Source organism: Tympanuchus pallidicinctus, unplaced genomic scaffold (assembly GCF_026119805.1).
Source record: "Tympanuchus pallidicinctus isolate F22 unplaced genomic scaffold, pur_lepc_1.0 scaffold1, whole genome shotgun sequence".
NCBI lineage: Eukaryota > Metazoa > Chordata > Aves > Galliformes > Phasianidae > Tympanuchus > Tympanuchus pallidicinctus.
This window is the reverse complement of record NW_026294618.1, coordinates 5,441,780-5,468,879: the sequence shown is the minus strand read 5'-3', so window position 1 is coordinate 5,468,879 and position 27,100 is coordinate 5,441,780. Positions and strand designations below refer to the sequence as shown.

Here is a 27,100-nt window from a genome sequence, read left to right as displayed (position 1 = left end):
CTGGGAGCTCTGCAGCAATGGGTGGTGCGTCATGGCACCCAGCACCCAGCTCTACCTGGCAATGGGCAGGCAAATGCTTCTCACAGGAGCTGAGTGAGGCTTCGAGTTAAGGTCAAATGATTCCCTAGTTGTCTTGCAAACCAAAAAGAAATAGTAGGGAAACAGGGAAACATTTCTTTTCTTTTCTTTTTTTTTAAAGCCTTCTGTTGTGGGTGAGCTCATTTCATGAAAAGCCATAATGTCGCTGTTGCTGTGGCAACTTTCGAATTGTAGGAGGGAGAATTGGCCAATTTTCCTTACATAAAGGCATCATGAGAATATTACAGCAGTGGGCTGTTCTTTATGACTCCGAAGTATCATCAAAAGCAAGTCAAACCTTCTCAGTTTTAAGAGAAGCGTTCGGAAGTTCACTTGGCTCTGATGGGCTCGGGGCAGTTGGTGGGACTGGGGGAGGTCCCTCCTTTCTGGGAGCCAGAGCTCTGCTCCTCTGCAGAGAGAGAAGGGCAGCTCTGGAGAGGACTCCTCAGCCTTATTCACGGGCCCTGCTGCGTGGTGTCTGATGGCTTCGGGCTCTAAAAAGACTCTCAGGACCACGTCAAAAATCATTGAGCTGGGGCAAGGATGGAGAATCCTTCACTCACCGTCTCTACAACTGATTTTGCTCCTCACCCTGCAGAGCTGGAACATTGCTGATGTCTGTTCTCAGGGTGCTCAGTGGTTAGAAAGCCAAACCCAGGAGATCCCCATAGCTGAATTGCATGGGCACAAGGCACAGAGCCTTCATCCCAGGGGGAGGATGAGGGGCTGCAGAGCTCTGACTCACACAGGTGTGAAATGACAGAAAGGGAAGCTATCTCACTTGATCAGTTCAGTATTTATTAGGAGCAAGGCATCTACCCATCACAAGTGCCATCAAACTGTGTCCTGAGATTATTCCTCATTTAATGGCATGGATAAGCCATGAGCTACAGAGGCTTTGTGAGAGGGTGAATGAGTTCCTGTGACAACCAAGAACTGCAATAAACAGAAATCCTCAAGCAACCACTTAATATCTCTCTCCCTTATGCTACCAGAACACTGTATCCTTTGCACTTATTGTCTACTGTGCCATGCATGAGCTGTAATTGACAGAGAATACGTGCAGAGTTTGCTCAGCACATCAATATTCTGTGCAAAGCTGCATCCCAGGCTGCAGAGCTGGAAATCCATCCTAACTAAGAGACAGCGCTGCAACGGGAAAAGATACACAGGATTCACAGAGAGCCTGTGAACAGGAGATCTAAGATGTGTTAATCTTAAATCAGTTGGCCATGTGAAGGCTCAGTCGTAAGTGAAAGGTGCAAAATGTTGCACTGAGCTGAGTTTTAAAGCGCTCTGCACTAGCAAGTGAAAATATTTCAGACAGAAGCAAGAGGGCCTCCAGCAAAGTTTCTGAATATGAATGAAAGATGCATTTCTTGGGAATCTGGCATGAAGAGGAGGAAGGCTGGGGATGACCTGCAGACCTCACTGTTGCCCTTTACAGAACTACCAGCTCCAAATTTACCCTGAAAAACCTTCTCAACGCTCCTCCACTTGATTGAGTGCTCTCCATTTATAAAATCAATACATTAACTTGGATAACAAGCCTCTAATCATCGTTTGCCACCTAACAACGAGCGGAGCAGATGGGGAGCTGCGTTTCCATCATGCTCCATCTTCCACCACAGCCACTGATAAAAGCAAAGCGAAGTTCTGGTGGGAAGTGTGAACGTTTACAAGTGGCTGAAACCAGGCTCCATCTGCTCAAGCAGACGGGATCGAACGACGCCGTCGGAATGACAAAGTAGCCGGGGCAGGGATGGACGTGGCGCGGCACACGTACCTCTGGGCCGTGTCGCACGGAGAGCCCTTCCTCTTCCGTGAGTCGGGGTTGGCGGGGTCTGTCGAGCTGTCCCCAAGGCCACTCATGTTGACCTACTTTGCACCTGGAAATGAAGAGACACGAGGTGAGGATGAGGGTTCCGCAGCCGAGGGAGGTTCTACGTGACAGCGCCGGGAAACACGAAGCAAGCCACCTCCAGGAGGTGAGCAACCCAACGCACGTCATTCCTGTTGAATTGATGCCTCGTCTGGGCAGTGTGTGGAGGAGAAGGTGTGAAAACAAGGGCTGTGACATTACTTTCCTTTGGGTGTCACTTGGTCACCATTTGGCCAAGCAAGCCCTCACCATTACATTACATCTCCATTACATCACAACCTGAGCTCCTTCCTACATCCCCCCCAGATTTTGTCTGCTTGGCCTTACAAGGGTCCGCTTCAATATTTTGCTTACAGGCTAGCATTTCATTTCATAGAATCCCAGAGTTGATCTGGGTTAGAAGGGATCTTAAAGCATGTAAATCTCCATTCCCTGCCCATTCCCTTCCCATAGACCAGGCTGCCCAAAGCTCCATGCAGCCTGGCCTTGGGCACTGCAGCAATGAGGCACCCACATCATCAGCCTGCCTCAGTGCCTCACCACCCACATGCTCATTCATTAATTATGAACTATCTGCTTTTATTTAACTGAATGAAATACTACATAAGCACAACAAGGGCAAAGAAGTCAATTAAGGCTTTTTTTTTCCCTGTATCTTCACCTTGAGCTGTGTTGAAGGGGTTTTGCCAAAGAGCCAAGAACACAGCCAAGCCCAGATGGGATTAAATCTGTCTCCTACAGGTTTAAAACTCCCAGAAGACATCAAACCAAGGGACACTGCTGCTCTATGAAGGAATCAGCTGTGCACATTGCTTCACCTCCTTTCCTAGAGTTGTTCAGTGATTTTTCCAGTAACTGCAATAATTCAATACCAGATACTGCTACCCTCCAAATGCTTCATTTATTTTCACATCTTTCTAAGCGGTTAGCAATGTGAGAAGACACAATGCCTGGAGAGCAACGTAATGGGACCTCGGACAAGAACTTTGTTGTGTGGGTAGGGAGTGAAGGGACCGAGTTATTAAACCCAGTTCCCTTCATTTCTTACATTGCTCTCTAAACTTGGAATTTTAACAAGCACTAAAGCACTGACTGATGGCTATAAAACAAACCCTACAAGACTATTCCACAGCCCAGAATGCCAACCCATTTTATTCAGCCAAATCAAGAGATGCTTGCTGCAATAGGAATGCTCTGGACCACCCCAAGGACCCATCTCCACGCTCAGGTCAAGAAAACCCAATATTGACATTAAAAATTTAATGTCCTCCCACTGCAACAATGAGTCCTATTAACTCACACCGCCATTCTAGGCTTTGATCTCACATTATCAGCAGCCAAATTAAAATAATAAATGTTCTGAAGGGCTGAGGATGGGGCACATAAAGGCGACCATCCAACCAGGATGCTCTGCTGTGAGACCACGACCTTGGCCAGAGCCACCAGATGCCCCAGCGAGGTGAATTAAGGACAACGTTGAAGCCTCAGCTGAAATCCTTGGCTTGCATTAAGCCCTTGATGTAATACGTTCAATGTTTCTTTTTATTGTAAAACTAGTTTATTTTATAGCAAAACTTGCCAGGACGAAGAGGCCAAAAATGTAATCTGCTCTAAAAATAGGCGAGTTGAGCCCTGCTGGACAAGGGCAAGGGTTGTGCTCCCAGCGAGACCGCAGTGGGGCATTTTCACAGCAAGCCTGGTTTCTAAACACCAACTTCTTGTAAAAATGTTAATATTCCACTCGCTTAGGAAAGCAAACAGAAACAGCTGAAGAGCATCGAGGCAGTGATGAAAACAAGCTAATTAGTTCACCTGGGAGGAGCAGGGCGGTAGTTTCCAAGCTTTGTATGAGCTCTCCTGGATGCAAACCTATCCCGTAGAGCAATCGCTTCATGGCTGTCTCTCTTGGTCTAACACCAGAATCATGGAATCATTCCGGTTGGAAAAGACCTCCAAGATCCCAATCCAACCCCAACCCATCCCTACCATGCCCACTGACCACGTCCCTCTGTGCCACATCCCCACGGTTCTCCTACTTCTGCACGTATAGCAATGACTTTTTGGTAATACCCAACGGCCCTATGGTCCACAGCCAGGCAGATGAAACCACCTCTGATCCCAACCCCTTGCTTACAAAGTCCTGCTAACGTCTATAGGAGAGAGGCACAACCTGTGGGCTGCTTCTACAGAAACTGCAATGGTGGAAAAGTCCCTCGCGTTACACCCATTTATCAGCACAACATAACCCATCTGTGCACACACAGTCTCAATTAGAGGTAATTAAGAGCATACTCAGAATGTCACAAGGATACATCTCTATTGCAGCCCTCACAAGTTCATCACCAGCTGCCAACCTTACTGCAAAAAACAAAGGACTCCTGCAGACCACAGGAGAAATGGCTGTGCCAGCCATGCTGCAAGTCACTCACTAACCCGCTGCATCTGGTGTTCCTTTGGGCTTTGGGGTTTCTTTTCTTAAACTTTTTTTCTGACCTCCCCCCCAACAACAGTAATGATAAAACATTACAGCCTGATTAAACGCTGCTTTTTCGGCTTGTCAAAAACAAATGTCACATCTGTTTTGTGCAACGCTCTTTGGGGGTTGGAAAAGAAATCCCGGTGTCCATATGTCACCAGTCCAGCAGACGTGTCTGCCTTCCAACTAAATCCTCTTTTCTTGCTACCTTACCCCAATTTCCCTGCCCGTCTCCTCCTGCCTCCGTCGGAGATGCTGCCAGATGGAGCCTTTGGCTCTGGGACATCGATCCCTACCTGCAAAGAGCAGTTTGAATGTGCAAGAGCCTGGGTTCTTGGCAGAAGGAGAGCAAAGCTGGAAGGAAGGTGGAAATAAAAACCAGCAGCAGGAGATCTGAGTTGTTTTCTCTTCCTGGAGGAAGCGTGGCTGTTTGTACTGGTGGTGAGTTCACCTTGCTGTCACAGAGCACCTTAACAGGAAATGTCATCAGTGGGGTTTGTCTTCTCTTCTCTTGCTCATCCCAGCCTGAACATCCCCTCTTGACTGCCCTTCTCTTATTATAATAATTATTACTACGGTGGCAAAGTCAGTGCAGTGCTTGAAGCCCCCAAGGATGCCAGCCTGCATTCCCTGGGTCCTCACTACAGGGGGGATCGAGAACACCCCATTTCCATGCAGGGATCCAGACAAGGAGAGATGAAACTCACAACCTGAAACCAGTTAACCCAATCCAAACTCAAAGGCTTCAGCATTTTGACTCCAGGCTCAACAAAACGCACTGAAGGTCACTGAGAGGGGTTCAGCAACGCCACATGGGCCCTTCATCCCTGCAGTCGTTAGGGCTACGTAGGAGGGAGCTGATAGATGAGGATTTATATTCCCGGCCCTCCAACAACTGGGAGCACATCAGGCTGAAGGCAGAGCACCACGCTCCAACATCCCCATGTACAGAGCTGGCGTCCGTGACCCTGAGCCCTCAGTGCCTGCAGGGCTGCTGCTTGCTTTGCCTCCCGCCAGCTAAGTGGGATGTGCAGAAATCTTCATTATCATAGGCTCTGCTGAGGCAGCAGGCTAATAAAAGCTGTCAGCTCGGGGACGCGGTGGAGCGAAAGCCCACGGTCTCAATTCCCCAGCAAGCACACGAGTGTGCCTGCACCCACCTGCTGGTTCAGCCTGTGAGCAGAGGGCAACTCGTGTCCAAAGCCCTTCCAGGAAGGTTCTGCAGTGCTGTTTGCATTACAGAGTAGCAGAGCTGGTGGGATGATGGCCCCAGGTCCTTCCAGTGTCTCTCGCTGTGCCTGTCCTTCTTCTCATTTTAATTCTCAACGCTTAGAAAGTCCTTCATATCCACCCTATGGAGGTGATGAGCTTCACTCTCCCTGTTCAGACTTCTCCATTGCTTGTTCTACCCACAAGAAATATTAAGAGCTGTTTACAAGGGTGGACAGTGACAGGACAAGAGGGAATGGTTTTAAACTGAGACAGGGGAGGTTTAGGTTGGATACGAGGAGGAAGTTTTTCCCCCAGAGGGTGGTGAGGCACTGGAACAGGTTGCCCAAGGAGGCTGTGGATGCCCCATCCCTGCAGGCATTCAAGGCAAGGCTGGATGTGGCTCTGGGCAGCCTGGGCTGCTGGTTGGTGACCTGCACACAGCAGGGGGTTGGAACTGGATGAGCACTGTGGGCCTTTGCAACCCAGGCCATTCTGTGATTCTATGATTTTGCATTGGAAAGCTATCACGAGCCCTACAGTCAATGAAATGGAACCGTGGAGCAGAAGGTAATTCTGCATACAGCAACAAACACAAATATACAAATTAAAGTGAATTCCTCAAGGTGGAGAGCACAAACCTGCTGAATGTCAGCTCCAAGTTCAACAAGTGCTTGTTGTCTATGTGTCTGACGCCTAGAGAACAGGAAGAGAAAGGGAAGGGGTGTATAAATCAAGAAGACTGAACATCATCCTTAAAGGGGCGATGGTCCAAAAGGCTGAGATATTGCGAATTTTAACACACTGATCATCTATATTGTGTTTGCAACTCACAGACCCACAGCGGCCATTCCCCCTTAGCCTGGGGATAATTCCAGCAGCCAATTTGCTTTACAAATGAATGGGAAAATGTGGGAAAGGGCTCTGCCTTAGCACTACAAAAATGAATAATCCAGCTGTGGGAAATCAATATTTGACGCCTGAGGAGACCTCTGGAAATCCACAACGCCACTCTGTTATTTTCCCAAGCTCTCTTTAAAACCCACCTCAGCTAAAATACAACAGACATGAGGTAAGCGATGTGCTGCTTATTACACTAATTGCAATCATCTCCTTGTTACCTGGTGCTCACCCACATCTGTTTGTCGTAGCCATCTGTTGTCTGTCTTAATTAGCTGGCACACTCGTGGGGCTGGGCTGGTGCACCATGTGGGCTCCCAACGCAGCTGCATCCCAGCATCTCCATGCCCCATGGCATGCAGAGTGACACCACGGCAAGCAGAGGGCAGAGGAAAACAAAACCAAACCCCAAACCTGAAGGTAAACTGATAAGAATCCAACTGTCCTTCCAGAGCCAGGGAGCAGTGCTGGAGGACTTGCAGGAGGTCTGCAGCGATGAGTGAATGATTGCCCAGCAGCTTCGGCCACTTGCCCAAATTTCCCAGGGTTTACCTTTCAAGTTGCTCTCAGCAAACTAAGAATGAAAATAAAGCCAATCATGGGGAAAAAGACAAAAACATTACAATTCCACTTCTCCTCCTGCTTCATTTTAAAATCAAGAAGATGCTCATCACTCCATACTGCTGTCCCCGTTGCTGCTGCCCCAGGCAGGAGCCCAGGAGCTCCACCAACGCCTTTAGCAGATGCTGCCTCCCATGTGACCTCTCCACATTCATTTCTGGAGCACTGCAACACTTCTGGATAATTACCATCAACTTGGTGTGTAGGCTCAGCACTCCCTTCTAAGCCTCCTTGTCCTGGAGGTTCTACTGAGCATTCTGTGGGAGGGGGCTGCTAAGAACTATAGAATCAATCAGGTTGAAAAGGACCTCTAGGATCCCCAAATCCAACCCCAGCCCACCCCACCATGCCCACTGTGTCCCTCATGCTACATCCCCACGGTTCTGGAACACCTCCATGGACAGTGACCCCACCACCTCCCCAGGCAGCTGTGCCACTGCAGCACTGCTCTTTATGAGAAGGAATGTTTCCTAATACTCAATCTGAACCTCTCATGGCACAACTTGAGGCCATCACCTCTCATCCTCTTACTGTTATCAGGAGCAGAGGCCAACCCCCACCTCACCACAACCTCCTTTCAGGAGCTGCAGAGAGCAATAAGGTTTCCCCTGAGCCTCCTCTGCTCCAAACTGAGCCATCCCATTCCTTCACCACTGCCCATAACATCTGTGCTCCAGACCCATCACAGCTTCACTGCCTTTCTCTGGACACACTGCAGGGCCTCGATGTCTTTCTGTTAGTGAGGGACCCAAGAAGATGATTCCCAGAGCTGACTCAAGAGATGATACGTGATCATAGCTACACACGAGGACATTAAAGTGCCTGACTTAAGAAACAAAATAATAGGAACAAGTAAAAGCACCTCAGCAAACATTACCATTTGCAATGACAACCCAACAACAGCTTCTAAGAGAAATCTGCATGTCAGTGTTATCAAGAACAGACTTCTCACATTGCTTTGTCCAAACACCACGATGTGTGCTTTGCTTTCATATTTGTTAATGGCTGGAAAAGCTCAGTTCTCACTAAGCCTCAGCAGCATCCCCCATCCTTCTGGATAACCCAGTAGGATCAGTGTAGGAACCACACTGCCTTGGGATACCCAAAATACCCAAACCAGCAGACAGGACAGCCCAGTGCCCCCACTGCTTGACCTCAGCGCTGTCTCCAAGTGCTTAGGATGACCTCACTGTGTCCTCAGGGCTGAGCAGGAGGGAATGCTGCCATCAAGGCTGGCCTTGATGTGGAGCCCTTGGCTGTGGAGTCCTGGGTTGGATGCCCAGTATAGACCTAAGCTTGGCTGCTACTCATTCCCTCTCCATTTGTCTCTTGCCAAGACCCTGAACATAAAGAAGTCAAACCCCATTCCAGCAGCCCTTTCACTGAGCCAGTGAAAGATAGAGCTATTTAGGAGACAGATGCCTGTGTGTGAGATAAGATGGGCAGCCGGAATCTATGCTCAATGAAGAGATCTCTATGGCTCATGATTCTGCACCAGCTGAGCTGAGGATGATCAGAGGGCTGGAGCACCTTCCTATGGGGACAAGCTGAGAGAGCTGGGACTCTGCAGCCTGGAGAAGAGAAGGCTTTGGAGGGACCTTATAGCGGCCTTCCAGGACCCAAAGGAGCCTACAGAAAAGCTGGGTAGGGGCTTTTTGTACGGGCAGGTAGTGACAGGATGAGGGGAGATGGCTTTAAACTGGAAGAGGGTGGATTCAGACTGGATATCAGGAAGAAATTCTTTACTGTGAGGGTGGTGAGATACTGAACAGGTTGCCCTGGAAGGCTGCGGATGCCCCTGCATGGATGCATTGAAGGCCAGGCTGGATGGGGCTGCAAGCAACCTGGACTAGAGAGAGGTGTCCCTGCCTACAGCAGGGGGTGGAACTGGATGATCTTAAAGGTCCCTTCCAACCCAAACCATTCTGTCATCCCATGAGTTTCTCCCCCCCCCCCACGAGACACACACACGTAGAAAGTCTTTTTAAAAGGCCGACTGCATGCTTCCCTTGCAAACAGCTCAGATCAGCTGAAGAACTCCAAGTATTCCAACTGCTTTCTTTTTCAACATCATTAAAAAACCAGTAGAAATTCAAATCTCTCCTTCCACCAGCTGTTTTCCCCAAACACACCAACTGGTTCATTAGAGGGCTGCTCACGAACATCGGCACGTACTCCTGGAGTGTCTGCATCCATGTCTTTATGGACAAAACCCAGAGCCATCAAACACGTGGCTGCAATGAGAGGCCATACAGTGGATGGCAGAAGCTGCAGGGCTGCCCACACTGTTCCTTTGTGTGCGTGTGCCCTCTGCTTCCCAGCCAGTGCGTGGTGGATGATAAATGGAAACTCCGGTTTGAATTAGCCCAAGTCACAGAAGAAAAACAACAACACGTCATTTATGTAAGTTTGTATTGTTACCCAAGCCTTTGTGCAACTCAGAAGCAAAATCAGGGCTAAATGTCACATAATACCAAGTATCTTCCTGTTCAGATTTATAGCAAAAAGGAGACGCAAAGGAGACCCCAGTGATGCTGGATGCTGCAGGGCTTACATCACTCTCTAAAATCTGGACTTAAGTGCTGTCCAACTCCGATTTCAACTATTTTTCATCTTGGGATGAGCACTGACAGCACCAACAGCTGCTTTTCTTGCAACAGCCTCATTTTTTCCAGCAGTTTCCATCCTGCTTTGCATCCCAGAGCAGCAGAGCAGATCAGCAGGCTCTCCTCTCTGCAGCCACGTTGTTGGAGCTAACCCAAACACTGCCGGAGGAGTGAAGGGGCAGCAGTCAGATCTGCTTTCCCCCTGTGCTCCCCCAGGGCTGCATCATGTGCAGCGACAACTTTTGGAGGCAGCAAGGCTGGCAGCAAGGTCACACAGGTGACCGCAGAGTGTCAGAGAGCAGCAGCAGAGATGGAAGAAACCCTTTGAGAAGGTGAGTCCGGGTTAGGAGTGCACAATGTTAATATCACCAGTGGATCACTCTGGGTGCTTCAGTCTTTTGCTCCCTTCCTCCAAATTCACCCTTGTAGGATCCCCGAGACCTCATGCTCTGCTCAGCAGGCAAATCCTGCAGGATTCTGTCCCAGAGATCTGCTTCTGCCACTCTGTGCTAAAGCACCTTGGGCAAAACATGCAGCTCTGGCCCCATCACTCTGGGAAGGGACCCGTTTTACTCCACAGCGGGAAGGAAGCCTGCTCTTTGGATACAGAGATCAAAATATTTCTTTGCACTAATCGTGGAAATACACTGCAAACACAAAGCAATGTGAACCCAGCCTCGAATGAACAGGAATGGATGTAAAATTTAATAGCCATCCTTGAGCGCTCTTCCTTGTGGAGCTGCTGGTGCCTCAAAGCCAGCAAGGATCACTTGGCAATGCTTACAGCAGAGATAAGGCACAGAATCTAACTGCAAGAACCGTAACCTTCTCTCCCAGTAGCTGACAGGAAAAGTAGGTTAATTTATACAGCTTCTGAAAGGAAAAAAATAACACTAATTCCCTCGTAGTCACACAACATTACACACTAAGTTTCGTATTGCGCCTGTGAATTACACTTTGCAATTACACAAGTTTCTCTATGGGGAGAATGAAGTATTTGGCAGAACGTGCAAATACATCAGGTTCTCATGTAACTCCAATTAAACTGCAGTAGAAACACATGCACATGCAGCTCCATAAAAATCACCGTGAGCACGCCTGGGTTACAAGGGCACTACAAGCAGCAGTGCAGCTGAGTGATGTTGGGCACAGTCCTACTCTGCGGGGGATAAGGGTTCCTTCTATTCAAAATGTGCAGGATTTGCATGAGACTCTTCCTTCTTATATACTTAAAGTTGCTAAACCCAGAGCGCAGGCCAGGTTAAGAGTCAAGTGATGCTGGTGACCACCATCAGAAGCTCACATTTCGGAGAGGGAATGGTGTCAAAGTGCAACCCTGCCAGCTCCAAGGCAACTGCCAAACCACTCAACCCTCTGAAGCATGAAGTGGGTTTAATCAGCATTCACGCTGCAACAATACAAACCAAAATTCCTCCTTGAAATCCAGCAATTGATGCCTACGTCTGTCTTTATGCTGGGCCAACAGCAGCTGGAAGCCAGCAATAAACACTATTATTTCCTCCTGCATCCTTCTGCTGGATGGATGAAGCCCATGGGGTGTTAAGGTGTGCCTGGGAGATGAGTTCAGCAAAGCAAGGAGTGCTGGTGGATCAGATGGAAAGAAAGACACCATACGGGGATTCAATGTCAAACAGAGCCATTAAGAAACATTTTGTCTCCAAAAGAACAGCACAGCTGCCTGGAGAGGTGGTGGGGTCACCAAACCTGGAGGTGTTCAAGGAGTGCAGAGATGTGGCACTGAGGGATGTGGTCAGTGGGCATGGTGGGGTCGGCTGGGGTTGGACTTGGGGATCTTAGAGGTCTTTTCCAAACCTGACTGGTTCTCTGATTAACAAGGACAGAAATGCCAAGAACGTGTTGGATGCTGCACCTCAGATCTAATGATTAACCTTAGGACCCTGCTTTGAAGAAAGCTAACAGGCAGCCATTGCACCAGCAGAAATGTCTTTTTCTCCCCCTTTCTTTTGTTCTTGCTACATTTTGTTTAATCACATCTGCCCTACTTTCAGTCAAGTGTGTTGGACTCCTCTTTCCTCCTGCCATCCCCACCAGCAGTGACTCGCAGGTGCTTCTGGCACTCGCTGACAAGAATCACTGCCGACAGCCGGCTGCTCCCCCATGAAGAGCTTTGCTTCCCACCCCCCTCCTCTGGGCTGCTTCTCCTAAACCCTTTGTAGGGCTTCTCAGAATCACAGACTGCCCCACATTGGAAGGGACCCACTTAAGGGATCACCGAGTCCAACAACTGGCTCCACAACCAAACCCTGTGGCTGAGAGTGGTGTCCCAGCACACCCTGAGCTCCAAAACTGGGCCTGTGCCCACTGCCCTGGGGAGCTGCTCCATGCCCACTGCTCTCTGGGGCAGAACCTTTCCCTAACCCCCACCTCACCCTCCCCTGATGCAACTCCATGCACTCACAAAACTCAAGAGTCAGGAAAACTCTTCCAGTTGTCTCCAAAACGATGACATTTTATCTGCAGGAGAGAATTTTGTGCTGACCAAAACAAAAGAGCACATTACAGAGCTTGTTTGAAAAGCCTGCCACGGCTTCCTTGTGAATAGATTAATCAATTTTATGAGATTTGATGCTAAATTCCTCACTGACAGCTCCGCTCCTAAAGAGGCAAGCTGCCATGGAAGAAGTCTGGAGGGCGTCAGCTCGCAGAGCTGGTGTAACACGAAGCGACCCAAGACTCAACGAGCACACCAAAAACAAGAACATCAAGGAATATATTTTTAACCCATTCATCACTCCTATTCTATAAAACGACTGTAGTTAAATTCTGCTTCTTCTATCTGAGGATTAACCAATGAGGCAGGGAGACAGTCCTTGGTACGTGACTCTCGAGAAGAAGTGGAGCATTGGTCATCACAAAGATTTTGTTAAAGGATAAAAGGATGCACATTTTTCTTAGCACAGAATTACAAGAAAGAGAAAGAAAAAGGGCTGATTGACTGCTGAAGACAAAGCTTTAGAAAATCTTAGACCTCTCCTAAGAAGAAAGGTTGAGGGAACTGGGCTTGTTTAGCTTGGAGAAGAGAAGGCTCCAAGGAGACCTCATTGCAGCCTTCCAGTACTTGAAGGGAGCGTAGAAACAGGAGGGGGAACGGCTGTTTGTGAGGGTGGATGGTGATGGGACAAGGGGGAATGGTTTTAAACTGAGACAGGGGAGGTTTAGGTTGGATGTTAGGGGGAAGTTGTTCCCCCAGAGGGTGGTGAGGCACTGGCACAGGTTGCCCAAGGAGGCTGTGGATGCCCCATCCCTGCAGGCATTCAAGGCCAGGCTGGATGTGGCTCTGGGCAGCCTGGGCTGCTGGTTGGTGACCTGCACACAGCAGGGGGTTGGAACTGGATGAGCACTGTGCTTCTTTGCAACCCAGGCCATTCTGTGATTCTATGATTCTATGAAATATCCATGTTGCACAGGACCTTGCTTGCCTCCGGTTGGTTGCTTTTCCAAAGTCAATCTTTCGAAAGGCCATGCAGGAAGATGGTAAAAGAAATAAAACCACATGCAAAGAACACAGCTTAAAGAAAAGAAAAAAAAAAAAAAGGGTAATTGGATTATTGGTGTTGAAGCAACATCCTGCAGGCAGCTCTGGGCTCAGGCTGCTGGCGTGGTAGGGTAGTGGAGTTCAGAGAGGACTCCCACCAGGCATAGAGCTACCCAGCAGGGTGAGAAATGAGCAGTGCCTCATGCCAGATGTCCTTCTCCACCAGATTGGAACTCAGGTGTAAACATGCTTTGTGCTGCATTGGAGCTGTGTTTGGTTTTAGTGCAGGGATGAGCTCAGCCCTTCCAACTACTCAGCATGAGCTGAGCTCCTCTTCTGTCAGCTGGGAGAGGTCGGCAGCCCCAAACCCACCAGGCAGTGTGTGAAGGAGCTGGCAGTGCACTCGCAGGGTATCTGCTCAGCTGTCTTGTATTTAATCACTTAAATAGGGATCAGAGAGCTATTGAAATTTGCATACAATACAAGATTTGGAAGAGCTGTAACCATTGCTGAGAACAAAAGCTGAATGCGAAGCAACCCAGGGAGTTGGAAAATAGAGGCAGGAAACAAAATGAAACCCAGTTCATAGAATCATAGAATGGCCTGAGTTGAAAAGGACCACAATGATCATCCAGTTCCAACCCCCTGCAATGTGCAGGGTCACCAACCAGCAGCCCAGGCTGCCCAGAGCCACATCCAGCCTGGCCTTGAATGCCTGCAGAGATGGGGCATCCACAGCCTCCTTGGGCAACCTGTTCCAATGCACCACCCTCTGAGTGAAAACAGTTCAACACATTCCTCACCAATAGGCACCAGCAGGGAGGAGATCACCCCACTGTGGGGCTCCTCCTGCAGCCTACGGCTTTGGGGTTTTGTGGCTTTTTTCTTCTTTTTAAATACTTCAAACTGCTCAGTATTATCACCAGCTCCGGAATATTGAGCTGCTGCAAAATGCAGCCATGGCATAGCAGCACTCATGGATGTTTGGAGACGGTCAGTGGAGCATGGAGAATGAACGACTCAGGTTTGGAGACAGCATCAGTAGCTATCTCTGAGTAATTAGCTAACCAAACAGAATTAGGCACAGTTGAGCTCACCTTCTCAGCAGAACCATATCAACAATGGGTCATAAAAGAGCACTGCGAATGACAAAGCGATTAAAGGGATTTAAAAGGAAAAGATTAAGCCAGCAAAGTGTGTACAATCTGACCAACCTCAGGGAAAAGCAGAAGTGATTTGCACCGAGCAGGCCCGAGCTGCAAGCTGCATCCTCTGTGGGTCTGCAAAGCATGAGATTTACAAAGTAAGCCAACACAGGTTGCTGAATACGATCTCGGGAAAACAATTATTGACCCTGGAAAAAGAAGGTTGTCTGGGAATTTCCCAAGGAGCACAGCAGAAGAGGCAGAGGAAGAGGTCGGGCTGGATGGGCTGTGAGCAGCTGGCGGAGCTGTGGGTGTCCCCGTTCAGTGCAGGGAGCGTGGCCCTCACACATCCCTTCCAACTCAACTGATCCTATGGTTCCATGATTCTGGGAATCATTCAGACTAACAGGAGAAGGATCCTGTTTCGAGAAGAAGACGACTGCAGGTTTACCTTTATGAAAGAGGAGCAGTTCACTCCGGAAACATGGCAATGCCCAGCAGCAGCCCGCGGCGCTGACACCACAACCCGCACGGCACCGGTCCCAGCCCACGGCACCGCGATCCCGTTACCTGCAGCCCCGCACAGCGTCCCCGGCCGACCATGGCCCGATCCCCAGACGTGGCCCTGCTCTCCCCAGGCAGACGAGCCGGGAGCTGTGGCGGAGCAGGAGAATGCCCGAGCAAGTCTCGGGAGCGTAGCTGCTTGCTCGTGCTGATTACAAATATTCAGGCATCTCTAAGTAGGCGGAGTACAACAAAAAAGGGTTTTCGAGAAACTTACAGAAAAGCAACCAAGAAAGGTGAATAAATTAGGAGATGGCTTGGTTTCCTTAGCATTTATTGGCTTGATAGCAATACCTAGAGGTCCTGAGTGAGGCCAGGGATCCATCGCACCAGGCTCGGCGGGAGCAAACAGCAGCTGCAGCCCGGAAGCGTTTGCAAAGCAAAATGCAGCACATGGGGAATGCAGCACTGGGCTGTGCATGGTATGTCTGAGGGCAGGCCGAGACAAGCAGGAGCTCGAGTCAGACTCAGGATTCAGCTCTGAGCGAGCCAGACCAGAACTTTTGCATTTTTGTAGGTACCACCAAAACAGAGCCCACGGTGGGAAGGAGACGAGTAAAATGTGTTCCCCCAGGTGGGCATTTGGTAAAGCTGCTGGTTTGTAGCCCAGTTCACAGAAACGCAGAATGGTTTGAGTTGGAAGGGACCTTTAAAGCCCATTTGGTCCCACTCCCTGCACTGAACAAGGACACCCACAGCTCCATCAGTGCTCAGAGCCCATCCAGCCTGACCTTGGCTGTCTGCAGGGATGGGGCACCCACCATATCTCTGGCAACCCGTGTCAGTGCCTCGCTCAGCTGGCTCAGCGCTGGCAGGGATCTCCAGAAAGCCTCCATTCAGCAGCCCTAGGTGATGTTGTCAGGAGGCAGAGCTCTGTACAAAGCTCTGATGGTCACAACGCATGGCAACAGCTGGCCAAGCGGCCAGCAATAAAGGAGGGATGAAACCCAAGGCTAGAGAGATCCATGCCTAGAGAAGAACAGGACAAACTGGAGGGGAGTCTGTCCAGGGAGGAGAAGGAGTTACCACCCCTGGAGGTGGTAAGGAAGAAGAAAGGGCAAACGTTGCATTCAGTAACATGGTCTAGCACAATCAAGACACGGGTTGACAGTTGGACTAGATGATCTTACTGGTCCTTCCAACCTGAATGATTCTAAGATTTTGTGATTCAAAATTGCAGAGCTTTATTTTTCATCCTTGGTTTGGACCTCCCCCTCTTCTCAGATTATATTTTAAACTAACCATACTGAGAAAAAGGGAGGAAAACCCCAGCAACAGTGCAGCACAGCAAAGCTTTTTGCATCATCATTATTAATCTTCTACTGCTACTGCTCACAGCAGCAGCAGACACCTGCAAAATACGGGGATCCCAACCCGGAGCTATTTACAAACCTGATTAAGATGTGATATAATTAAAAGGCAAATAAAATAGTAGTGAACACAGAACAGAGAGGGAGGGGAAAGAAAGACAATTAATTTCAGCAGCTTTGCAGAGGTTACACCTATTTTACATTGAAGTGCCCACAAACTGTGGGACTTGCTATTTCTGGAAGCCATCTGGTGCCTGAGTGCATCTCAGCAGCACCACTACACCCAGTGTCTGTTTGATGTAGACGTGGCACTAATGGACGTGGTCAGTGGGCACGTTGGGATGGGTTGGGGTTGGACTGGGTAATCTTGGAGGTCTCTTCAACTGGAATGATTCCATGATTTCATGTCCCTCATCCTCCTCTGACATCTTTTCTGTTGAAGTTATTACATGACTTTAGATACTTCTCAGCATCCTGCTTGCCTCCAGGACTGCATCTTTTGCAAATGCTTCCTCCACAGCACTAGACAGTACTACTAAAAGATGCTTTCCAGTATCTTAAAAAGCAAATGGGCAACAAGAGGAGAAAACCCAACTTCCAGTTCTATTGCACTTGGATCCATGTCCCACCCCACTGATAATGCTGGTCCGTACAAAACCCAGCCTTCACCAGCACAGGGAGCTATTGCAGGAGATGCTCAAGCAGATGAATGCACACTTTTTTTGCAGCACTGCAAAAACAGGCAAAAATTGATGAACTGAAGGATTACTACTGAAGGTGAGATGCTAAGGGTGAAAGATCTATGGCTGTGGCCAAGGGGTGTCCAGGAACCACCACACTGACCCAGGCAGCTCCGGCACACAGCATCCTGTAGCACTTGATTTGTTATTACTTTTTAAAAAATACATACACACAACATGTTCCTCCCATTCCTTACAAACATGCTAATCCCAGCCAGGCTCCAGAGAGCAGCAAAGATAAAATCAACACGGAGATGGCTCATAAAAGCAGCTGACAGGTAAACCGGGAGCCTAAGGCAAGGCACAGCCCGTATTTGAAATGGGGAAATTCCCCACTGAGACATAACCTGGGTCTGGAGCTGAGAAGGAAGATGCCCAGCACTGCTGCCCATCCACGCACCCTGCTTTTAGGAAGCTTTGTTGTGAAAGAGGACAAACTTACAAAGCCTACCTTGAGTAGTGGGGATGCAGAGAGGAGATTGGACTGCACCCAAACCTCGTGGCAGAGCCCACAGTAGAGCCCACAGGGCCCTCAGGTGGCAGGGATCCAGCCTGGCAGCAGGGATCCAGCCCAGTGGGATGCCCACAGCCGGGTTGGAGCCGAGCTCACCGCTCCTGGCTGCCCGCGTCGTACCCAGCGCCTCGCATCCCAAACAGTTTACTTTCACGCTTGAAGCTCTGCCCTTAATTAAAAGCAGTCTTGATAATTACGCTTCCCAGCCAATCCCTCATCTGCAGCCCTGCTGCCTGAAGAGATCCTCATTTGGGGAGGGTGTACAGAGAGAGCAAGGCAGCAGTTGCCTGGAGGGCACCGGGACTGGAGGGACCCGCAGGGAGCAGCAGCACAGAGCCGCTCACTAACGAAGCCCCAGGTGGCAGAGCAGCGCCCAGGGAAGGCACTGAGCCTCATGTACAGACACACAGTGTCACAATGAGTAGCACTGTTGGAAATTGTATTTATTTTCACCTTGGGCAGCTGCATGCCCAGTGATGCTCCCATCAGAGGCCGTAGCAATCTCCACACTTACAAGATCCCAAAGTCATCATGTTCAGTATTGCAACGCTTCCAAGAGCAGCCAGGCTAAAACACAGCCAAATCCATCCATTAACAAAGCAACACATCAGGGGACGTTGTAGCATTGCATTCCCCAGAGTATGATGTCAGAGAGACAAACCTGTTAGGAAAGGTAAAAGGGAGCAGGAATAATTGCATCACCTCATGCCCTTTGAACAACCTTTGGATTCTGACGGTTTTTGCCAGGAAGAATAATGAAAGTCAAACTAATTAAGCAATGAACATGCCCACAGTATGGAGTGTGAAAATGTTTAAAGTCTGACACGCTGTTAGGAAGCACGCAGCTCCCAGCCTCACCTTCCTGCTGCTGCTCCGGGAGCAACCATGACGGTGCAAAGGCTGTTGCTTTTCTCTTTCTCAGTATTAACTCACAGAACTAAAATGGGGTTTTGTGGGAAGAGGAGATTTTAAAAACACTTCTGATCCTGCAAACAGGCAGCTACCTGCTTTCATGGAATGAAATCAAACGCTGCTCATGGAATCATAGTGTCATTCAGGTTGGAAAAGACCTCTCAGGTCACCAAATCCAACCCCACCGTGCCCACTGCCCATCTTCCTCAGTGCCACATCCCCACAGTTCTGGAACACCTCCAGGGACAGTGACCCCACCACCTCCATGAGCAGCTGTGCCACTGCATCACTCCTCTTTCAGAGAAGAAATGTTTCCCAATATCCAACATGAAAGAAGAAGAAACCTGTTCTTATATCCCTAGACTCCTAGAAGGATTTGTTTGGGAAGGGACATAAAAGTTCACCCAGCCCCAAGCCCTGCCATGAGCACAGCCACCTCCCACCACCCCAGGCTGCCCAAAGCCCCATCCAACCCACGTCCCAGGAGATTTCTGCACGGTCTCTTTCATGAGGCTCTCATCTGGCATCACTGCAAATCCAACATCCTCTCCAATGCCACACACTGATGCCATGAGCATCAATGCCACCCCACCCAGGGTCACCTCTTGAGCATCAGAGCCGAAGGTCACCCACTGGAGAGTAACAAAAACGTTTTGCTTCCATGTCAAAGAATGAGCAGCTCCCAGAATTGTGGAGAACCGTGAATATTCAGACTGGGAATGGTGGGTGTACAGGTGCCAAGAAGAAGAAACAGCAGAAAAAGGGCTAAAAATACAGCAGATTTTGGTTGTGATAGCCAGGCTAACAGGTTATCAGCACATCAGCACATAGTGTGTCAGGGTGCTCAGGTAGAGACAAAAAGCAGAAGGAAAACCCTGGTGAGTGTCAGGGATGGGACAGAGTGAATGGGCTGACCCATTCACTGACCCAAGGGTATGAAAAGGGACCTGAGAGCAGGTCTGGGAGCATAGGTACTGGTACCTACATCCCATCCCTGGAACTGATGTGAGCAGCTTGTGTCCTGGACATGTATTGCTGGTCCCACAGCTGTATGGGAATATAGCACAGAGCTGCTAGATCCATCTGGGGATGGGTTCACTTTGAACCACAATCACTTTGCTCTGTGTGAAGGTCTAGCACTGAGACTTGTTTCGGGGCTGATGCAATATGGATGGGTTATTTCCCACAGCACATTGTTGCTCATCATGATCTCACCCTGGTCACCATCACCATCAATATAGGAAACCACGAGGATGTGGGAGAGGTGGCCAGCTAAGCACAGCCAACCTCAGAGAGAGCATCCATCTCCTGACAGATCTGAGGCCAGGATCTGGGGATCCAATCTCAGATCTCAGCACATCACGATCTCTCTGTAATTCTCTGAAACTGAATTACCATCTCCTAGACACACACTGCCTTTGCTGTTCTGTCTTACCAGTCTGGATCATAAGTTTTTCATGAAAAAGAAGCTCTTTTAGTACACCAGTGCCCTTTTAAATGGAAGACCTATACATGTATCACACAGGGGGAAGAGGGCTAAGAGAACTCTGAAATCAGAGGGGTGATGCAAGGCTGGGGAGCAGCATCACAATGCCAAATACTGATGTTACTCTCATGTTAGAAGCATCAGAGACAAACTGACAACTGAAAAAAGACAGAGCTGGCTCTGGAAGTGTTAATTTACTACTGCCACTCACAGGGGGTGCAGCAGTGCCTCCGGGTGCAATTTACAGAATCACAGAATCATTCAGGTTGGAAAAGACCACTCAGGTCATCCAGTCCAACCCCACAATGCTCACTGCCCACTTCCTTCAGTGCCACATCCCCACGTTCCTTGAACACCTCCACCACCTCTCTGGGCAGCTGTGCCACTGCATCACTGCTCTTTCAGAGAAGAAATGTTTCCTAAGTCCACCTGAATCTCCGCCCCAGCAACCTGAGGCCACCACTTGCCATCCTATCACTAGTTCCGTGGAGAAGAGACCAACCCCCACCTCGCTACAACCTCCTTGCCTAAATCCTAGCCACCCATCTCCACCAATCGAGCCCATAACAGTGTGGTGCATCACACCTGAACATGCCCACAACAACGGGCACTGCAGTGTGAAGCACCATGCCGTGCCACCAGCTCCTGTTGCAGCAGAACTTCTGACCCAGGCAAGGTCTAGGCTGCCCAACATCACCATGCACGCATGCTGCCAGCATTACAGCACTCCAGCAAGCCACACGTGCAGTCTCCCCATTAACCACCCCCTAAACCTATCTCTACAGGGCTGTTTTTTACTTTATTTTACACATAACCCAAAGCCTCTCGGGACCGAAGCACACAACAGCACTCAGAGCCCCCCACAGCTTTCCAGCAAGGCGAGAGCTCCTGCAAACTGTGCAACCCCCCCCTCCCCCCGCACACACACATGAAATCATTAACTTCATCCACTGCTTTTTTCAATCTCCCATCAATGATTAACGAACGTTAAGCAGCTTTTTTTTTTTTTTTCCCCTTAATGAGGAAGGCTTTTTTTTTTTTTTTTTCTTTGAAATAAAACTAATGTCCTTACTTCTGCGACTCGCCGCGAGGATTCTTGCCAGCCCTCTCTCTCTCCAGCTTAAACATTGACACATTGATTTCCAAGGTCACCACCGCGCCACGTCACTCTCTCCTTTGCAATGATCCTCAAGGTGCACGGCTCTAAGGAACCGCCGGCACCCACAGAGCTCACGGATCGATAGAAAGAAAATGCCCGAGGGAAGGGAAGGCAGCCTTGGAAAATGCAAATAGAATCCATTCTCCGGACAGCTTCCTTTCTTTGCCACCTTACATAAAAGCCTTATAAAAAAAAAAAGCCATGAGGGTTCCCTCTGCAGCAGCAGCACACAGAGAGGAGGTGCGGGGAGCAGCTGCCCGCCCATCACTTGCAGTGCCCTGAAAACCGGGCACTCTGCTGGAGGACAGCCTTACCTGCTGGCTGGGGGACAGCCTTACCTGCTGGCTGCTGAGCTCCCCTGGGTTTGCTCCATGCGATGCTGGGGGACACACACCAGGAGGAGACACCGTTGGCACCCAGTGGGTGACTGCGATGGCACAGCAGCGCTTGGGGTGGGGGAGAAAGCAAGCGTTGATGCTTGCTGTTGGGCTGGATGAAAAGTAGGGCTGGTACGGCTCCTAGAGACTTGATTTCTCTTGATATCTTGCAATCAGAAGCAATGCACTCACTGCTCGAATGCTTGATTCTTTCTAATTCAGGCAGGTTTTTCATGTGTGTCCCTATAGCTCAGCATCTGAGCTGTGTGTGACGCAGGCATCACTGCTGTGCTGTGGAGAGGAGAAAGCCACTGTGTGACCAAATAGCCCCAAAGCCCTCTGCAGATCCAACCTGTCCCTCCTGCCCTGTGGCTCCTCTGCAACAAAGAGCCGTGCTTCTATTTCCATCCTTGGAGAGGGGCTCACTGCATGGCACCTTGGCCTGTCACTCTGCTCCCAGAGCCCCATGTGCTGGTGGTGCCCAGACCAGGCAGGCAGAGCTCACTGTGTCCATAACGCCACGCTGTGCACACAGCTCTGGAAGCTATTTTACTAAAGGAAAGAAAATAAGAGGAACCTGAAGATGTTTGGGCTGTGCAATGGCTGGTTTGACCCGGGTCCAAATAGCTGCACTTTTGCCACCAGCTTTGCATTGGAACATCACCAAGGAAGGGATTCCCTCTGCTGTCCCTGTTTTATGCTTTGCTTCAGAAGAAAGCTGAGTTTCCAGATTCTCTGTATCGACATCAGAGACGAATCATTGCCATGAAGGGACTCACCCTGCACAGCTACAGACGTCAAAGAACAGAAGGAGAGCACTCTCAGAAAGCCATAGAGGAAGGACCTTGGAGGTGCGTGGTGATGGGATGGGGAGTTAACCAAACGTCAGCAAAGGAGAACGTGCTCAAACCCTGCAGCTGCGTTTACCAGGGAACAAAACAGTCCAAAATACTTTTAAATATATATATGAGAAAGGGAGAAAGACAGAAAGAAGTCCTGGAGGACTTAAAATAAACCACGACTTAGAGGCACCAACACCAATGGGATAAATAACGGCGAATGCTGACTGCAGACCCCATGTGCTCCAACTGCACAGTGATGGCATGAGGGGATGGGAGAGCTGCAAGCTGAGAGGCTCACCAAACCCAGTCTCCAAATGAAGAGCCTGCTTTCTATACATCTGTGGAACAAACTACACCAAAGGCTGCACCCAAATCATAAGATCATAGAACTGGGTTGAAAAGGACCACAATGATCATCTTGCTTCAGCCCCCCTGCTGTGTGCAGGGTCGCCAACCATCAGGCTGCCTAGAGCTCAAATCACACGTTTCCAATTTAGTATCTGAATTATTTCAAAGCAGAGCTTTATCATTATTATTATTCGGAAGGGATATTTCTGCTCTTTGCAGACTTGGAATCTCTTCTACTGTTGCTTAACCCTTTGGCTGCCTTTGCTGGAAAACACCCATGTCCTTGGAGGAATTGGTAAGCGTGTAATAGAAAGCCAAAAAAAATGAAGAATATGGTAAGTTTCATGAGTTTACCAACAAATTCCACCCCTTCAGCTGTTCTGTTTTTTATGAGTTCAGCAACAAAAATACCCGTTCTGGAATGGCCAGGCTCCAGCAATGAATCTGATTACAGCTGCTGTGTTAAATGAATGATTAATAGACGTCTTTGTCGTGGCTGCATCTGCCTCTCCAGCAGCAGAGCGCCGCACGAGAACATTGATGTTAACCTGGGTGGAACAGCAAATTCTGTCTTCATTACGTTGCATCCTGGCTGCCTCGTGTATCCCAAAGCTGCAGCAAGGAATGGGATTCTCCCTTCCACCTCTGAACACAGAAAACATAGGATCAGGCGGCCCAGGGTGCAACCCAAGCCCCCCCCAGCTCAGTGCCTCGGAGCCCCCGCGCACAGAGCTGAGCAAGACAAAAGCTCTGCGGTACAAAGACGAATTTGCAGAAGCTACAGAACTGTTGCAGGCAGCCTGAGTTTCCTCCTCCTGCCCGTTCTCCTGAGCACGGTGATTAATTATAAGCCTGCAGGAAACGAGAGAGCAGAGGAAAGCGAATCCCGCTGGCTGCTGCGCTGCCAATCCATCACCGGCAGCCGGACCTGACCTTCAGCCTCCCCTTCTAAAAGAGGAGCTAAATACACGTTCGTCTGCTCCAATTTCTTTTCTTCCTCCCTCCCCCGCTCCAGATATTTGCTAGTCAATATGCTGGACACTGAGAAACTCGCTGTGTGATATAATTTTGAAGAAGACAAAACCCTCATGGCAATTAACCAGATGATCTCCAAGGTCCCTTCCAACCCAAGCAGGTCTATGATCCTATGATTCAGATCCCATCAGATCACACCACTGAGCACCTTGCTCCCATGACACAGTGATGATTGCTCTTTTTTATGTTTTCTCCTGAATCAAGCACAGGTTTTGAGACAAATGGTCCCACATGGTTCATCTAGGGCAAATCCCACCCAGCTCACAGCCAGACCTAACTCAGGGACTTTTCCCCCCAGGTCTCAGTATCTAAAAGCTGTAAGAGAGAAGGGGTCTGATTCTTTCAGCAGGGTCTGCTGCAGTAGGACAAGGGGAAATGGTTTCAAACTCAAATAAGAGAGATTTAGATTGGGTATAAGGAGGAAGTTCTTTTGAAGTGAGGCACTGGCATAGGTCACCCTGAGAGGTAGTGGTGCCTTGTACCTGCAGACAGCCAAAATCGGGCTGGATGGGGCTCTGGGCACCGGATGGAGCTGTGGGTGTCCCTGCACACTGCAGGAAGTGGGACCAGATGACCCCTGAATGTGCCTTCCAACTCAAATGATTCTATGATGCTATGATCTCCCACCCTCTGCATCCACTGGCACTTCTTGAATCACAAGGCAGCACTCCAGGATGGGCTGTCAAACTTCCAGCTCAAGAAAAAGGATCAAAAGAGAAGTGAAAGCCGGTCAAATACCCAATACATACATGGTGGCTAGCCAGAGTATTCAGAAACAAAATTTGGCTTTACATTCACTTTTAAGTAAAGGTAATATTGGCTACCCAAATACATCAAAGCTTTCTTTCCTAGGCGGCAGCAGTACCCATGGCATCACACCATGCCTCAACCCACAGCCAGATGTAGGGAAAGAGCAGGGAACAGCACAAACTGAAGGCTTATAGCCACAAAGAACCTGCAAGTAATCATAGAATAGTCAGGATTGGAAAAGAACTGAAAGGTCACCAAGTCCAACGCAGCCCACCCCACTGTGCCCACTGACCACGTCCCTCAGTGCCACATCCCTACAGTACTGGAACACCTCCAGGTTTGGTGACCCCACCACCTCCCTGGGCAGCTGTGCCACTCTGTATGAGGATAAATGTTTCCTCATCTCCAACCTGAACCTCCCCTGGCACAACTTGAAATCATAATGTGTCACCTTACATAGGTGGCTGCGTGTGTGCTCCACATGTAGGTCTGAGCTGAAGCATCATGACAAACCTGAGGTTTTGTGACAACCAGCATCATGTCCTAAAGTCCCATCATAACTCTTCGAGCCTGGTCCTGTATGGGATCAGTGAACACTGATAAATCTGAGCTCTCTTCACCATGCAAATAGCTCTTGGAGTAGGTCCAGAGGAGGATCACTGAGAGGGCTGGAGCACCTCTCCTATGAGGAAATGTTGAGGGAACTGGGCTTGTTTAGCTTGGAGAAGAGAAGGCTCCAGGAAGACCTCAGTGTGGCCTTCCAGTACTTGAAGGGAGTGTAGAAACAGGAGGGGGAACGGCTGTTTGTGAGGGTGGGTGGTGATGGGACAAGGGGGAATGGTTTTAAACTGAGACAGGGGAGGTTTAGGTTGGATCTTAGGAGGAAGCTTTTCCCCCAGAGGGTGGTGAGGCACTGGCACAGGTTGCCCAAGGAGGCTGTGGATGCCCCATCCCTGCAGGCATTCAAGGCCAGGCTGGATGTGGCTCTGGGCAGCCTGGGCTGCTGGTTGGTGACCTGCACACAGCAGGGGGTTGGAACTGGATGAGCATTGTGGGCCTTTGCAACCCAGGCCAGTCTATGATTCTATGATTCAATCAGCAATTCCCAATTAAAGTGGAGAAGGAGTATGCAGAGTTTGGAGAAAGACAAGCCCTGGCCCAATGCCAGCAGTGGAGATTTTGCCTTCTGGCACTCTGGAGCATTCCAGGTTCAGGGTAAAAAACATGGCCTGGGCTCTCTGAGTCTCCAAGCAGGTGATGCTGCAGGAGGAGGATTTCACAGAAGGAAAATGATTTTCAGGGTAAATGAAAAAGTGGAAAACGTTGCTCTGATTTGATAACATCTGGAAGAAAGTGTCTGCCCGCAGCAAGCACCAGCCAGCAGCACTCCTGGCAAAGCTTTACCATCCCAGCAGGGGACAGGGCACCACCAGCAGCTCTGGTGAGACACCAGGTGCTGCCAGCACTGCTGGCATCCCACAGACCATCCTACACCCACCTGGACTCATGGCAGCACAGCTCTGCATCTGACACAAACCATTCATCAACAAAACATCAACATGAATTCAGCCCATTTCCCTTCAACGCCCACTTCAGGCCATGATATCTGACTCAATGCCCTTTACTCACTCAAAATCATCCTTATGAGCTTTTGCTTTGGGTTAAGAAGCAAACAAATCAAGACGTGTGTTTAAGCCTGCCTGCGTGCTGAAGGCAGCACGTTCAGGATATTCCAGCCCATTGCTTAAAAAAAGCTGTAAGAAACTGAAGAATTCACGAGGTTATTAGTTCTGTTTCTGCATCTCGAAAACAAAGCCTGTGGTAAATGTCTACTTTAAGCAACTGTCAGCATTTAATGTTTCTATTTACTCCAATTCAAAAGCTTGAACTCTGAATAAAAACTGAACTTAATGAAGCGTGTCAGATTCTTTTGGGCAGCCATCAGCAAGATGCATTTCCCAGCCTCAGTGTTACCAACCCTGAGATACAAATGTGCTCCCCAAAAGCCCCAATCTCCTCCTTGCCCACAGGCTGCCTTTATTAAGGGAGAAATCGGTGGCAAGGCTGGGGTGGGGAGCTGAAGCAAATCACAGATTGAGCAGTTCAGCACAGTGTAGGGCTTGAAGCCCCCCCAAAAAGCCCTCTCCTGAAAGGGAAGTGAATGGTGCATCCTCATGAGGGTACCTGGGACGCTGCTAATCCAACGTTACAGCACGCTGCTGATAAATCAACTCAAAATCCAAGTTACTAGGTAACAGCCTGGCGCTTATTTTCAGTACCAGCTGGGCCAGCAAACAAATCCCTCCTTGCTGAATGTTAAACATGCTTACCCGTGCTAAAATTACCATTTTCCTTCTACCCACCCCAAGTCTGCAGCTGCAAATTCCTCCGCGTGCATCCACCTTTGGGCTTTGGGTGCTGCTCCTCGGGGACAAACAGCCCATGGTCAGCTGTAGGACACCAGGGCCATCCTCCTGCTGGGTTTGTCACCAGGCTCCCGCTCGCTGGAACGCCCTGCAGCGATGCCTCCTCCTCCAGATTTCAGGCTGGGCTGCAGCCAGGATTTCCAAGAGTTTCTGTTTCTTCCTTAGAGCTCTCTGCAAGTCAGGTGCGATGCATCGAGCACTGT

General features: G+C 49.4%; 1 protein-coding gene across 6 annotated transcripts in view; it reads right to left on the bottom strand.

Annotated features, from left to right (window-relative positions):
• The window catches only part of NCOA1 (nuclear receptor coactivator 1), a 155,951-nt gene that overhangs the window by 54,897 nt on the left and 73,954 nt on the right, over window positions 1-27,100 (bottom strand). For 4 of the 6 annotated variants that reach the window (XM_052690919.1, XM_052690946.1, XM_052690965.1 and 1 more), the window contains exon 3: window positions 1,865-1,967. In XM_052690919.1, coding sequence (XP_052546879.1) covers window positions 1,865-1,950 — 86 coding nt within the window. In that variant the 5' untranslated portion in view covers window positions 1,951-1,967. Of the gene's footprint in view, window positions 1-1,864; window positions 1,968-5,596; window positions 5,683-6,286; window positions 6,342-27,100 lie in introns of those variants that run through there. The other 2 variants (XM_052690926.1, XM_052690935.1) reach the window with 2 other exon arrangements.